Source organism: Trichechus manatus, unplaced genomic scaffold, assembly GCF_000243295.1.
Source record: "Trichechus manatus latirostris isolate Lorelei unplaced genomic scaffold, TriManLat1.0 scaffold00087, whole genome shotgun sequence".
In the NCBI taxonomy this organism is placed as follows: domain Eukaryota; kingdom Metazoa; phylum Chordata; class Mammalia; order Sirenia; family Trichechidae; genus Trichechus; species Trichechus manatus.
The window spans coordinates 10,444,309-10,459,603 of record NW_004444023.1 but is presented as its reverse complement, the minus strand read 5'-3'; the positions used below and the strand labels follow the sequence as shown (position 1 = coordinate 10,459,603).

At 54.9% G+C, this 15,295-nt stretch overlaps 1 protein-coding gene across 1 annotated transcript; it reads right to left on the bottom strand.

The window, feature by feature from the left end:
- Positions 1–1,152: 1,152 nt before the first annotated feature.
- On the bottom strand, positions 1,153–12,648 carry EPS8L1 (EPS8 signaling adaptor L1). The gene is made up of 19 exons (XM_004381751.2): positions 12,632–12,648; positions 11,349–11,389; positions 10,941–10,999; positions 9,748–9,909; positions 9,294–9,443; positions 8,641–8,723; positions 7,779–8,031; positions 7,188–7,314; positions 6,926–7,014; positions 6,746–6,820; positions 6,494–6,642; positions 5,819–5,960; positions 5,669–5,697; positions 2,912–3,047; positions 2,697–2,822; positions 2,399–2,504; positions 2,105–2,297; positions 1,563–1,695; positions 1,153–1,469 (listed from the first exon to the last, which is right to left on the bottom strand). The coding sequence occupies exons 1-19, from the start codon at positions 12,646–12,648 to the stop codon at positions 1,386–1,388; spliced, it is 2,154 nt and encodes a 717-aa protein (XP_004381808.1). The 3' UTR covers positions 1,153–1,385.
- Between the last annotated feature and the right edge of the window lie 2,647 nt (positions 12,649–15,295).

The window sequence follows — 15,295 nt, the reverse complement described above, 5'->3', positions numbered from 1 at the left end:
GGATGGGGCATTGGGTAGGTGCTCATCGGTGCGGCAAGGGTGCTTCAGGAAGAGCCAGGAGTTTGAGCCGAGGTCCCAAGCTAGGGCTGACACAATCATATGGAAGGAGGAAGAGAAGGGCGTTCTTCCTAAAGCTGGAGGAATTTCCACTCCTCTGAACAAGGGTGGGAGCCAGAGAGAGCCAGCCCTTGCCAGCCACAAAGATGGTGGGGAAAAGTTGCAGGGCTTGTGAGAGGGGCAAGGAGCTAGTTGTTTTTGAGGGAGTGGGAGGCTTCCTGTTAGGCTGCCACTCACAGGATGAAGAGTAGCCAGGAAGCCTGTGGGATGGGCTGGACCCCTGGCAGGAGCTGAGGGCAAAGTGGAGGCTGGGAGACCAGCTTGGGGGTTGACGGTAGGCTCCCTAGAAGTAGGTATTTCAGCTGGGTCAGGAAGACTGTAATAGGAGCTCACCAGGTGGAGAAAGGCTGTTGCAGCCCACAGAGATGGGTCGAAGGGGCCGGGAATGTTGAAGGGCAGGACCATGAAGGAGTCGAGGACCAGGGAACACAAGAACCAGAAGGTAGGGACTAGAGTAGTTGCTCCGGGGATCCTCCACCTCTCATGTGATGCCCCCTCATCCGCCCCCTCCGCTTCCTAAACAGGGATCTGAGAATGTGCCAAGAGCCCCACCTGGGTTTCTCCCCCCGCCCCCGAGGGCCACATCATGTGCAGTAGGGAGGGATATCTTCTATTTTTTGCTGCCCCCTCCATGCCCACTGTCCAGATCAGGAGGAGAAGGGAAAGATGAGGTTGGAGAGGCGGTTAGGGGGCCACACCACTCGGCCTTGAATGCGAGGAAACGGAGTCAGGGAGAGATTTTGAGCAGGGGAGGGGCTGGGACGTTGAGTGTTGAAAGGCCCCTCTGGGGCAGACTGGAAGCTGGGAGATAGAAAGAATCCTGGGTTGGGGCCCCGAGAGTGGAGAGGAGGGAGCAGACAGAAACCGAAGGTGGTGAAGCCATCTCCCAGACTGAGGATGTGACGGGTGAGAGGAAGGTTCCTGGGCCCCCTGGTAGCCTGGTAGGGAGGAGAAACCAGTTGACACAGCTTGCTAAGAAGAGGCTGTTTTATAGACTGGACTCCATAGTCCATCATACAGGGTTTCCGAGTGCGCCCTCTACCGGGGATGCGCTGCAAGCGCTCTCCGAAATTGTCTCCACGCCGTGCCCCTTCCTGCTCCCGTCCAATCCGCGAGCTCAGGAGGGACTCCGGCAAGGACTGGTCCATTTGTCCACTGGAATAGGGGGAGGCCATTTCAATTGTGGGGGTAATCGAAAGAGTCCATCCTTCCACAGGGCGCGGGGAAATCCGCTGCCCCGAAATTTTTTGCAGAGTGGCCGGGTAGGGTCAGATGACTTCTGTTTCCGTCTTGCCTTCCACCTTCTTTTGCTTCTCCATCACCGCTTCCAGCTCTGACACTTTTTCCGAGTCCTGGAAGGAGCGGGTGAGCATCAGGACTCTGGTATGCGGGTCCCCAGCTCCCTCCCCGCCAGAGCCCCGGGACGCATGCGCGCCCCCGCTCACCTCCAGCAGCGCGCGCTGCAACGTGACCTGACTGTACACACGTGCCCCCTCCTCGGGGCTCACAACCCGGAACTCCTCCTTCTGCAGCGAGAAAAGCTGCGAACTTGTCAGCATGCCCAGCGCGTTCACCGTGCTGAGGGGGCAGCGGGGGCGCGGTTAGGACTGCCAGCCAATCACAGCTCCAGTCTCTCCAGCTCCACCAATCACATCACGCCCGCCAAGCCATTTGTCTAATCAGCAGCACTCTAGCTACGGGGGCGGGCGGGGCGCTGCTGAAGTCTGGATAGCGTCAGGATGTCAGAAAGCCCCACCCACCAATCACAGAGCACCCTGCTTCCAATGCAGGGGCGGGACTTCTCTGGGAAGTCCAATCGGAATCTCAGAAAGCAGGCCAATCGCGACCTGTTGCAATAGGACGGACGCTCGCTTTGGGTCAATCCCGGGTCCCCGTGTCTTGCCTCGCCCCACCCCGGGCAAATCAGAACGCTGGGCTCCCAACTCCCGCCCCTCACAGTCAGCTAGCGGGCACTGGTACTACTCACCCGGAGCTAAAGCCCTTGGCCTGCAGCCAGGCTCGGACCTCTGAAGCGTCCGAGCGTGGGCTGAGCTGCGGCTCCCCGGTGCGGGGCCCCGGGGCGGTGCGGGGCCCCAGGGCGGTGCGGCTGGGGCCCGAACGGCCCTGGGCCAGGCGCGCCTGCAGCTCCTCGTTGACACTGAGCATCTGGGAGAACTTCTCTGCAGGCGGGAAACCGGGAGGTAGGGGGCTCAGCGCGAGGGATCAGGGGCCTTCACTGCTTTCCGAACCTCGGTTTCCCTGGGGTGCCACCACCACTCACCCTTCTCGCTGGGGTCCAAGATATTGAGGCTATCGCAGCTGTCCCAGTGGGGTCGAACCAGTGCCGGAGCCAGGGCCGGGGCTGGAGGCGCGGGGGTCGTGCTATTCTAGAGAGGGGAACGAGAGGAGAGCACCTGGGTTAGAAGGAGGATGAGTCCCACGACTCTCTTGCTTCTGGAGAGAAGTGTCTGAGCCCTCAGGCACCTCCTTGCCAGTACCCTTAAGACCTGGCCCCCAGAACCCAGGATCTGGCCCCTAGCCCTTCCTCCCCCAAGACCCAGGAGTCAGTCCTAGCTCACCGGGCTGCCTGCAGGGCTTTGACTCCCCTGGGGTCCTGGATAGGGTGTCAGGATATTATAGGGCACGTATCCCTCCTGCCTCCGCTGGTCCCGAACCTTCCACCACTTGCGTCTGTTATCCAAGACCTGGGAGGGGCATGAGGGGAGGGTTCGGAGCCTGGGTTTCTGGCTAGGGCTGGAGCCACTACAGCCCCTCAGCCGGCCACCCTTCTAACCTTCAGCACATCCTGCTGCTTGACCGAGAGCTCGCTGCTGTTGCGTGCCTGGAAGTCGTAATTACACAGGACCCACTTCCCCGCCGGCGGCGCCGGCTCTGGCTGGGGCTCAGCTTCCAACTCCGGGTTCTGCAGACTGAGGAGGAGAGCGCTGGGGATAAGGAAGCAGCCAGCCCACTGCTCTGGGCTGTAGGGTGCTAGTGTGAGCTGGGGTTAGAGCCAAGTAGGGATCACAGCAGGGGTCCATGTTAATACTGTTAAAAAACCAGTTGCCATGGAGTCGATTCCAACTCATTGCAACCCCATGTGTGTCCAAGTAGAACTGTGCGCCATAGATTTTCAATGGCTGATTTTTTGGAAGTAGATCTCCAGGCCTTTCTTCCGAAGCACCTCTGGGTAGATTCAAACTTCCAACCTTATGGTTATCAGCCGAGTGCATTACCTGTTGGCAGCACCCAAGGACTCCTACTGTTAATAAAGATTTGAAATTGGAATAGTGGCTTGAATTTATTTTGCTTTCTACTTGCCTGATCCACCACCCATCTCAGTTTGTTGTACTGTGGTGGCTTTTATGTTGCTATGATGCTGGAAGCTATGCCACTAGTACTTTAAATACCAGCAGGGTAACCCTTGGTGGACAGGTTTTGGCAGAGCTTCCAGACTAAAAAAGACGAGGAAGAAAGGGCTGGAGATGTACTTAGGAAAATTAGCCGACGAAAGCCCTATGGATCACAACAGAATATTGACCAATACATTGCTAGAAGATGAGTCCCTTAGGTTGGAAGACCCTCAAAATACACAGTGGTCACAACAATGGACTCGAGCACACCAACAATTGTGAAGATGGTGCAGGACTGGGCAAAGTTTCATTCTGCTGTACATGGGGTCACCATGAATTAGGGCTGACTTTATAGCAGTTAACAACAACAATAATGTACCTGGCACAGTGTTATAAGCACATGATATGCACACTATCATCACCCCTGTTTTACAGATGAGAATACCAAGGCTCAGAGAGGTAAAATCACTTGCCCCAGATCATACAGCTGTTACTTATGGTGCATCTATTATGTACTAGGCTCATGCATAATGATAATTAATAATCATAATAAAAACAATAGCTAACACATAGCACCTACTGCACGCTAGGCAATATTCAAAGTCTGTTACATAGATTAGCTGATTTAATCTTTACAACAACCCTGTGAGGAGGGTACAATTATCATCTCCTTTTACAGGAGACAAAGCTGGGGCAGAGTGAGGTAAAATGATTTGCCCAAGGTCACAAAGCAAGAAAGAGACATGGCTGGACTGGAACCCAGGCAGGCTGGCCCCAGAGTTCATGCCCTAAACCACTCAGCTATCCTGTGCATATAGCTGGGTTTGAACTTGAGCTCTGTTATGGCCCTGAGCCCTAAACTATGAGCCTCACAATCCATAGATTTCTCTTCCTTCCAGGTAGAGATTATAATTGTTTCCACTTCCCTTGCAAAGAACTAGAGGCTCAGAGAAGGTGAGTTAAAAGCTAGGGGTGTCAAGTGCAAGATTCAGACAAAGAGCGGCAGAGGGAGTTTCCATAAGACAAGGCAGCTGGGGGTCGGAGGCAGAATTTCTTGGACCCCCTAGTAAAAGGGGCTCAGCACGGATCAGGCCTACCTGTGCAGGGGGAAGCGGGGGGTCTTCAGGGCTGCGGCACCCCCTGTGTGGGGCTGGTAGCTGAAGTGCTGCGGAGATTGTCTGCCCAGGCCCTCGTCCAGACCCCCCTTCTTTTCTTCCAGCTTTGTGGCTTTGTTTTTCTTCTTAGCCCACGTTGCTTCCCTCCAATATTCCCCCTACTTACCCAAGGACCCTAGATTCCTGGCCTCCAGCCCCTTTTTCCCCCAGAGACCCAGGACCCAGGAGTCCAGGTCTCAAGCTTTAATTGCCCTCACCTTTTAATTTTAAAAGCTCCCAGTCTGACACCCACCAGAACTTTGACAATTGCTTACAGCCTTACGGAAATTTAAAGAAAACCGTCCCAGCCTTCACCTCTCTCAGGGACCCAGAAATGCTACCACATCCTAACACTAGAAACTTGCTCCCAGCCCCTGAAGTCCCAAGCCTGCTTCTGTCTTCAGGGTTCCCAGACACCAAACTTGAGGTCTTCAAAATCCAAATATCCAATTCCCCGGACCCTTCCCTCAAATAGAAACCCTGGTGGTGTAGTGGTTAAGAGTTCGGCTGCTAACCAAAAAGTCAGCAGTTCGAATTCACCAGGCACTCCTTGGAAAACCTATGAAGCAGTTCTATTCTGTCCTATAGGGTCGCTGAGTTGGAATCGACTGGACGGCAATGTTTTCTTTAATTTCCCCTCAAATAACTCAGGGCTCTGCACTCTTAGGGACCCAGGCATGGTGCTTCTCAGCCCCAGGAACACCAAACTGCCTTCTTCCAGACCTTTGAGGACCCAGGGGTCCAACCTCTCAGACTTCACCCACTCAGGGCCCCCCTCCCATCCCTTTCCTCCCTCGAGGCCCGGAATCTGGGCCTCCAGCCCCCTCCCTCCTCCCTTGGACCTAGAAGTCTGGGCCCCGCCCTCTCCCTCCCTGTTCCTCCCCCCCTCCCAGCCCCGGCCCCGCCTCATCACCACCTCACCCACCTGGGAAGAGCCGGCAAGGCAGAATAAAGAAAGAAACAGGAAAAAAAGGGGCAGGGTCAGGGCAGGGAGGCACCCCTCCGGGACCCCAACTGCTTCTCCTGGCCTGGGCCCACACTCACCCATTGACAGCAACCTGAGGGGCGCTTTGCTGGAGGAGGGAAGAGAGCAGCAGGTCAGGGAAGGCTGGCCTGCGCCCTGGACTTCCCATGCCCGGCCCCATTGTGTCGCCTGGGGGAGCTCTCTGCTCCCCTCCGGCCTCTCAGCCTCACCTGCCGGCGCCTCCGCTCATGCTGTAGCTGTTTCTCCACTGGGTCCTCCCAGGCGCGGCCCTGTGGGTCGGCTGCTGGGGGTTCCCAGACGGTGTCGAACTCGGGAGTGTATGAAGGTCCCTCCTCCGGGGGCAACTCCACCCTGTGACCAGGAGCGGGCCAGCCTATGACTTAGTCTTGCCATTAACCACACTAACTTTTTCTCCAACTGTTCAAACCCCGCCCCTTTCCGCCAAATCCCTTCCCAGCCTCTAAAACTCACCTGATTCCAAACCAGGCTTCTAGCTACACAAATCCTGCCCGTTTACCCTAAGCTCGGGCCCTGTCAGCTGCCAAGTGCTCAGGCTCCGCCCCTTCTCCCAATCTATGGGCCAAACTTTTCCTAAGTCCCTCCCTTGACCTGTAGCCCCGCCCCATCTTCTAAGCCCCGCCTTTTACCCCAGTCTGATAGTCAAACTCAGCCTTAAACCTTTTACCCTAATTTCTGACTTTTCCTCCAATCAGATCCTGGCATTTGTCCTAGTTCCTGCCCTTCCTAAATTTAATTGGCCACACCCTTCTAGTTAAGCCCCACCTCTAACCCCTTCCCTTCTGGCCAATCAGATGTCCCCTGCCTCCCAGCCCCTTCTGCCCCTCCAATCACCAAGCCCTCTGCCTCTCAGCTCCGCCCCTCACCCCGGCTGGGTCCAAGAGTCTCCTAGTGAGGTCCACAGAGCGCTTTCAAGTGGGGTAATGGTGTCCCGCAGCAGCGCCACGGCCTCAGACGTCAAGTGCGGCCGCCGCACCCCGCTCGCAAACTCGGGGCCACCTGACGTGTCCACAATCTGCAACGACAGCAGGAGTGGGCACTCGATCAGATCTTAAAAGTCTAACCCCTCATCCCTCCTGCTGCAGGGGGAAACTGAGGGCTATGGAGGTGGGTCTCACCATCTGCAGGGGTCCGAACAGGAAGTGCAGTAGCTCTGGGGAGGAGGGGTCAGAGATGTGGCCGCGCAGCCGGGCCTGTGGAGTAGAGGAAGGGGGTGTATGGGTCAGGTTCGCTTTGCACTTGGGCCTCCTCCTTGCCATCTCCCCGCCTCCGATGTCCCTGGCTGGACGTGTCCTCACCAGCAGACTGAAGGCGTACTTGATTTTCTGAAGCACGTCAGTGTACTCAGCCTCTGAGGGCGGCTTGGCCCGAAGTGTCAGCAGGCCCTCTGTGGGTAGGTGGGGGACAAGGTGATGAGGAAGACAAGGCAGAGAGTCACCGTGAAACAGCGATGGGGAGTCCAACCCGGAAGGTGGTATGAGGGGAGACCCCAGAGAGAGGGAGGACATTGGGGGTGGCAGGAAAAGGAGTGTTCAGGATCCCACTCAGGGCGCCCCTCACCCCCAGACGCCCGACGCCGGGTCCTACGGCCACGCTCTTGTTGCTGCAGGACGCGGGTCGCCTCTGCCGACTTCTGTAGCCGCCATACGAACCTCTCTACATCATCGAACACATGGTTCAGGATATCCTGGGGGACAGAGAAGGGGTTCCAGAGACTCCGACTCTCACTCCCATTGAAGCCCTCATCCAAGAACTCTTAGACACGGCCCCAGACCAGACCACACCCCCAGATGTCTGGGCCCATCGCAGACTTCAATCAATCGCATCACGCCTCCGGAAGTCTGACTACGCCCCTGCAACCAAACCTCTCCGCCAGTCCTCAGCCTCGCCTAGAGTCCCAGTCATTCTCCCAGCTTGGCCCCCAGAACATCTGATTTGATGTCAGACTGACACGCCACATCTGGTTCCCCCCTAGCCCCATCTCTAGAAGTCTGGTCCTGCCCCACGCCCTAGCCCCGCCTCTAGACGTCTTATCCCACTCGCATGCCCTAGCCTTTCCTCTAGATGTATGGCCCCGCCCCACATCTTAGCCCCGCCTCTAGACGGCTAGACATCTGGCCCCGCCCCAGGCCCAGGCCCGGCTCTGCTCACCACTTCCTGCTCCGCCTGCAGACTGGCTATGTCAAGCCCTTGGGGGCCCAAGTCTGGGGAGGCGGGGTCAGCGCTGCTCGAGGTCACCACCAGGCCGGGCGCCCGCACCTCTTCTGCCTCGGGGATGGACTCCACCTGGGGTCTTGCGCCCGGCTTCACTGTACTGATCATCGCACGGACTGAAGGGCGGTGCTGCAGGGGCGGAGTTTCAGCGGCGGGGGTGTGGTGGCGCTGCAGCTCCTCCTGCGTGGCCCTGCGGAGGGAGAAGGGGAAACTGAGGCTGGGTCGCCCGAGGGGTCCAAACCAAAAAAAAAATACCGTCGCCGTCAGGTCGGTTCTGACTCATAGCGACCCTATAGGACAGAGTAGAACTGCCCCATAGGGTCTCCAAGGAGCGCCTGGTGGATTCAAACTGCCGACCTTTTGGTTAGCAGCCAAGCTTTTAACCAGTGCACTACCAGGGCAGGTGAAATTCGGGGCTCAGAATGAGGGACACTGTAGCCCAAAGGGGTTAAACAAAGGCTCAGTGGTAAGGAGAAATCCGAGATATGGGAAGGTGGGTACCTCTCTAAAGGGAAACTGAGGGTAGAGGGAGGAGAAACCAAGGACCAGAACAGGGAAAAGTAGAGTACCAGAGAGGGGGTAAACTTATCCGGGAGGTACAGGCATGATATGAACCAGGGTTTGCTGGACTCCATTCAAAACTCGTTGTTCTGCACCAGGCTGGTCGTATCAGCCCATTTCTCAGATGCGAGACTGAGGCCCAGGGAGAGGAAGCCGGCCTTTCCTCTCCCCCATCCACCCTCCACTCTTCCCCCTCACCCTCGCTTTCTGCTCCCTCCCACTCACTCCAGCCCCTCACCTGAGCGCCGCAGCCCTGCGCTCCCCACGGCCGGAGCGGTAGTTGTGCAGCGCCCCCTGGATGTCCTCTCGGATCAGCTCCGCCTGCCAATCATGCCGTCAGGCCCCGCCTCTCCCCCATGCCCCGCCCGCTGTCCACCATGGGCCAACGCCCCTGGCTGATTCCTAGGCTAAGCCCAGACCGCGACCTGTCATCCCTCACACTTGTGGATCCTCGCCACGCCTTGAACTCACGCCTTCAATCTGTCCCTGTCCTAGGCCACACCTCCACTCATGGAGGCCCTGTTCAGGTGATTCCTAGCCCTTGGACTACACTCACCCCCATACTCTTTCTGGCTGCTCTCCCAAGATCCTCCCTCCCATATTCTGTCCATATCTTCACATGATTCAATCCCTTCATCTACATTCCCGTCTCACATCCTATCTGGACCCCGTGTCCAACAGATCTGCAAACCCCACTCCCCTCCAGAATCTTTCCCAGGCCACACCCCCTCCCTTAGCCCTTGACCCCGCCTTTCTCTCCAGGCCACGCCCCACCCTGTAAGGCCCGCCTGGCCCGGGTTCTCCAGACTCCGCCCAGTTTTAGCCCCACCCCAGAGCCTGCTCTGTGGTGGCCCCAGCCGTCCACCTCGGCCCCCAGAATCCAGAGCTCACCCCGAGGCGCAGGCCCTGGAAGAAGTGCACGTCGGGCTGCGAGCGCTCAGGCTCCTGGCACACGAGCAGCAGCAGCGAGCGGCTCCGGCCGGGTAGCATCACCGCATCACTGCGCACGATGGCGCCCAGCGGGTAGGACTCCAGCTCCTCCTGGGAGGCAAGACGGTGGGGTAAACTGAGGCCCGGAGCCAATAACAATACTAAATGGCAACAACAGTGTACAGTAGGTACCGGCACTGGGCAGGACAACCCTATGAGGTTAGGGATAACCACCTCCAGTTTTTAAAATAATCATACCCATTTTACAGATGAGACTGGTAAGGCTCAGAAAGGTGGGAAGGGGTCACCAGCATTCACAGAGGAAGGATGAGCAGGGTGAAAACTCACACTCAAGTCCCTAAGCTTCAGCTGGCTCAGCCCTGCCACCCCCTCTACCCACAGGCCCCCTGAGCACCTTGGAGATGGGGTCAAGCAGCGTGACATGGTCGGGGGACACTTGCAGCAGCATCTCCTGTGTCCAGACGCGGCCCTGGCTGTCCATGACGGCCAGCTTCTGCGAGGCATCCTCCACGGTGTGCACACCATCGTCCTCACCCAGGCAGAATGTCACCAGGTGCTGGCACAGGCCACAGAGAAAGAGTGAGGCCTGGGATGCCAAGTGGGCACCTCAGACTCTCCTGGTACCAGCCTTCCAGCCTGGGACACCTCCTCCAAAAAGCCTTCGCTGATCACCTGCCTCACAAGTCACCCTCCTCCCAGGACCCTCTGTTTCTCTTTCATCCTGGTCTGTCTTCCCACCAAGACTAGAGGCTCCTGGGGGGCAGGGAAGGGGTCTGATATATATCTAATCAGTTGCCCTGGAGTCGATTCCGACTCATGGCAACCTGATGTGTGTCACAGTAGAACTGTGCTCCATAGGGCTTTCGATGGCTGATTTTTTTGATGTAGATAGCCAGGCCTTTCTTCTGAGGTGCCTCTGGGCACACTTGAACTTCCAACCTTTCAGTTAGCAGCTGAGTGCATTATCCATTTACACTACTCAGAGACTCCTGATTTATATCTAGTCCCCTCTAAGCAAGGAGCCCTGGTGGCTCAAAGATTAAGCGCTTGGCTGCTAACCAAAAGGTTGGTGATTTGAACCTACCAATCAGCTCCAAGAGAGAAAGATCTGGCAATCTGCTTCTGTAAAGATTTACAGCCTAGAAAATCCTATGGAGCAGTTCTACTCTCACATGGGATCGCTATGGGTAGAAATCAACTCGATGGCACCTAACAACACAGCATCTCTAAGCACTTCTTCTGGCCTGCCACAGTGCCCTCTGCTGCCTCCATAAGGTACTACCTGGCCCCCTTGTTGGATGTCTACCCTCCTACTCACCGGAAATGCATTTGAATTTTCCCTGTGGCCTGACTACCCAGCACAGCGGTTGGTTCAGAGGAAAGTTGGCAGATTGGAGTGGAATTGAGATCCTCAACTTAGTATCAACTTCTGAGGCAAGGCAGTGGAAGCCCATTTTGTAGATGAGCAAACTGAGTTTCCCAAGTTCTTTCTGCTTGGTGGCCCAACTGCTTTCACTAGCCCCATCTCCCCAGCCCTAGCTTTCTCCCCCACAAGACTCCCTGTGGCAACACAGACCCCAGACTCACATTGACTGAATACTGGGATATGTCGGCCATAACCACAGTGGAGTAAAGCTTCCTCTGCTCTGCAGGGGAGGGGGAAGATGAACTCAGGAGTCCGGGACCCCAGCCCCTCCTCCCTCAGACCCAGGAGTTGTGACCCCCAACCCCCGCATCCTTCAGACCCAGGAGTCCCATCCCTCAGCCCCTCCTCCCTCAGAGTTAGAAGTCCAGGTCTTATACCCTCCTCCCTCCGACCCAGGAGGCCAGACCTCCAGCCCCTTTTCCCTCAGACCCAGAGGTCCAGATCTTAGTCCCTTCTTCCCTCAGACCCAGGAGTCCCAGCCCCTCCTCTCTCAGACCCAAGAGTTTAGGACCTCAGTTCCTTCAGACCTAGTTTCTATAGGCCTGGGGTTTCTTTGCCCCAAAACTCACCGTAGATAAACTTGGCGCTTGGTTTCGGGGCAGTTTCTGGGCTAGTGAAAGAAAAGAAAGGTGAGAGGGGCTGTGAGAATTAGGGGCAGATCATTCAGGGTTTCAAATGTTCAGTAGAGCAGTGAGGACTTTATTGTGAGGGCAGTGGGGAGCCATGGAGGGTTTTCAGCAGAGGAGGGAGAGCAGGGCCAGAGCTGGACTTTAGGAAGACAGAGAAGGCAGTGTCCCTGGTGTCTACTATGAGACAGACCTGGGTTCGAATCCCGTATGCTACTGTCTTGCTGTGAGACCCTGGGCAGGGGACTTCATCTCTCCTGCCTCAACTTCCCTGTATAAAATAGGTTGACCCTATAGCATCCATCTGGTAGGGCTGTTGGGAGCATTCACCGAGCTGATGCAAGCCAGGTGTTTTGCCACCTCAGTAACTGTTATTACTATCATTATTATCATGCAAAGAGCTTAATAGGCGCTAGTTGCTCAATAAATAGAAATTGTCACGATAGCGTTCATGATTGTCATAGATGGAGAATTATCTTCTTCTCCTTCCACCAGCATGGGCTATGCTCTCCCAGCCAAATTGTTCTCTGTCTTCTTCTTCCTTCAGCCTCCCCCTCAAGGTCACCTTCTCCAAGAAGAATCCTGGGGTCCCCGTTTCTGACTGAAATAACAGAAGCTTAGAGCTCAGGTGGGCATGAGGGTGAGGCGGATTGAGAAAGCCTTTCAGCGCCAGACCTCCACTCTTTATCCTGCTGGTCAGGTCTTCCCACAATTTGGTTACCTCTGAGCTGGAGAACTCACTACCTCCAATGCAACTATTTCCACACATCTCTCTGTGTCTACTTCCTGTTCATTCTGGAGATTTAAGCCTTCATTATCAACAGCCCTGATTTTCTAGGAGAGGGTCAATATTTAAGAACAAGATAACACCACCAGCAGCAATCACAGTTGCTGTGAATTGAGTGCCTGCTGGTGGTTGAATTCTGTGTGAAGACCGGCACACCATTATCCCATTGAGTGCTCACAATCATCCCCATTTCACAGAGGAGGGACTAAGGCTCAAAGAGGTGACGTCCTGTGGCCAAGATCATAGCTCTCTTGAGGGTTAAGCCCAGACGTGATACAGGTCTGTCTCCTCTGAAGCAGGAGCTCAGAACCACAGCTGGGCAGGGAGGGCGGCAGCTCAGGCTCTGCCTTAGTGTCTTGGGTAAATGCAACCCACAGGTGTGGGTGAAGGGGTAGGGGTGTAGTGAGGCTGCGGCCTGGAGGGTAGGTGGGGCACTTACCCAGTGGTGGTACTCATGGTGCTGAGAATGGAGAGCTCCTGCCTACCTGGAGGTACCCTGGGGACCTGCAAGGAGGTGAGGGCTGACATGGCCTACAGGGACCTATGGTTCTCATAGCTCAGGTCCTAATTACTCAGACCCAGGAGTCCTGGCCTCCAACCGCATCCATCAGACCCAGGAATCTGGGTCCCCAACCCCTCCTCCCTCAGACCCAGGAGTCTGGACTCCCACCCTGAGGGATCCAAGAATTCAGTTCCCTAATCTTTGTGAGCAGCCCTGGTGGCACAGTGGCTAAAGCGCTCAGCTGCTAACAGAAAGGTTAGCGGTTCGAAACCACCAAATGCTCCGCTGCAGAAAGATGTGGCAGTCCGCTCCTGTAAAGATTACAGTCTTAAAAACCCTTTGCGGCAGTTCTGCTCTGTCCTATAGGGTTGTTATCAGTGGAATTGACTCAACGGCAATGGGTTTGTTTGTTTTTTAATTTTTGTGTATCCCATTTTTCTCCCTCTACCCAGGGATCAAGGCGCCCTGCTGGCACAACGGTTAAACGCTTGGCTGCTAACTGAAAGGTTGGTGGTTTAAACCCACCAGCCACTCCGTGGGAGAAAAATGTGGCAATCTGCCTCCATAAAGATTTACAGCCTAGAAAACCCTATGGAGGAGTTCTACTCTGTCACATGGGATCACTATGAATCGAAATCCACTCGGCACTCAACACAACGACCTAGGGATTTAGCCTGTCACCCTTTAACTTCTCAAGGAATCCAGGCCCCAAGCTCTCCTCCCTAAAGAATCCAAAGGATCATGACCCCGAGTCTCCACAAAAAACCATCTAATATCTCAGCCCCTGATGACCCTATATCCTTCCTTGAGCTATTGGGGTCCAATCTTCTAGCCTTACCTCTTCAGGACTCAAGAGTTCAGCCCCCCAGCCCCCTCCTCCCTCAGACCCGGGAGTCCGGGCCCCAGCCCCCTCCTCCCTCAGACCAAGGAGTCCCAGCCCTTGCCTTTTTCTTCCTCTCCAGCACCCAGCCCTCCAGCTGGCCCCCTGCTCACCTGCCCCGTCAAGCTCTGTCAGATGAGAGGCTCTGCTCTCCTCTCTTGTCCTAGTCGCTGGCCCCTCCTTCCTGCTCCCTCCCAGGGCTGTCCCGCCTCTGCATACCAGAGCATTCACCTAGCACGGCCGAGGTGGAGTGGCCGGGGGTGGGGCCAGCAGAGAGATCTGGAGGGGGCAGGGGCTGCCTCAGAGGAGCCTGATAACTTAATTGTCCCCATCATAACAGCAATCGAATAATGACGACAATAATTTGATGTCACGCTTGTTCCCTGGTCAGAGTTGAAAGCACTGTCTTAGATGCTCCCTTAAAATTCTCCTACCAACGGGGGGAGGTCAGATGTTTGATTTTCACTGGACAGAGGAGGAAGCTGAAGCTTCAAGCAACTTGTTTGTGTCTACAAAGGAAGTATGTGGAAGGACTGGGATTTGAACCCAGGCCTATCATTCTACTGCCAGGACCAGTACCTTCCCCGTCTCTGCCTCAGCAGACACTCCCTGTACACAGTTACTGTCTTCCCTGATGCCCTCGACCCTGACACCTGCTGTTCCCTCTTCCTTTGGAAATTCCCCTAATATGGAAACAAAGGCTTTGCTACCCACCTAAAGGTTGGAGGTTCGAACCCATCTAGTGGTACCACAGAAGAAAGGCCTGGCAATCTGCTTCCATAGAGATTACAGCCAAGAAACCCTATGGAGCAGTTCTACTCTGTAATACATGGGTCGCCATGAGTCGGAATTGACTTGAAGGTAACAGGTTTTGTTTTGTTTTTTATCATGATGGCTGGAGTCGCTGGGTGGCTCAAACAGTTAATGTGCTCAGCTGCTAACCAAAATGCTGGAGGTTTGAGTCCACCCAGAGGCACCTCAGAAGAAAGGCCTGGCAATCTACTTCTGAAAGATCACAGCCTTTGAAAACCCTAAGGAGCACAGTTCTACTCTGAAACACATGGGGTTGCCGTGAGTTGGAATAGACTCCAAGGCAACTCGTTTTTTTTTTTTTTTTAAATAATGATACCTAAGGCTGAATCAAGCCGGACTCAGAAGAAGATGTGGAACGAGAGATATCTTTGCTGATAGCTGAAAGCAGAGAAAACCAGAAAGCTGTCTACCTGTGTTTTATTGACTATGCAAAGGCATTCGACTGTTTGGATCATAACAAATTATGGATAACATTGCGAAGAATGGGAATTCCAGAACACTTGATTGTGCTCACGTGGAACCTACACACAGACCAAGAGGCAGTTGTTCGAACAGAACAAGGGGATACTGTGTGGTTTAAAATCAGGAAAGGTGTGTGTCAGGGTTATATCCTTTCACCATATTTATTCAACCTGTATGCTGAGCAAATAATCTGAAAAGCTGGGCTATATGAAGAACAATGCGGCAACAGGATTGGAGGAAGGCTCATTAACAACCTGCGACATGCAGATGACACAACCTTGCTTGCTGAAAGTGAAGAGGACTCGAAGCACTTACTGATGAAGATCAAAGCCTTCAGTATGGATTATACCTCAACATAAAGACAACAAAAATCCTCACAACTGGACCAGTAAGGAACATCATGATAAACAGAGAAAAGATTGAAGTTGTCAAGGATTTCATTTTAC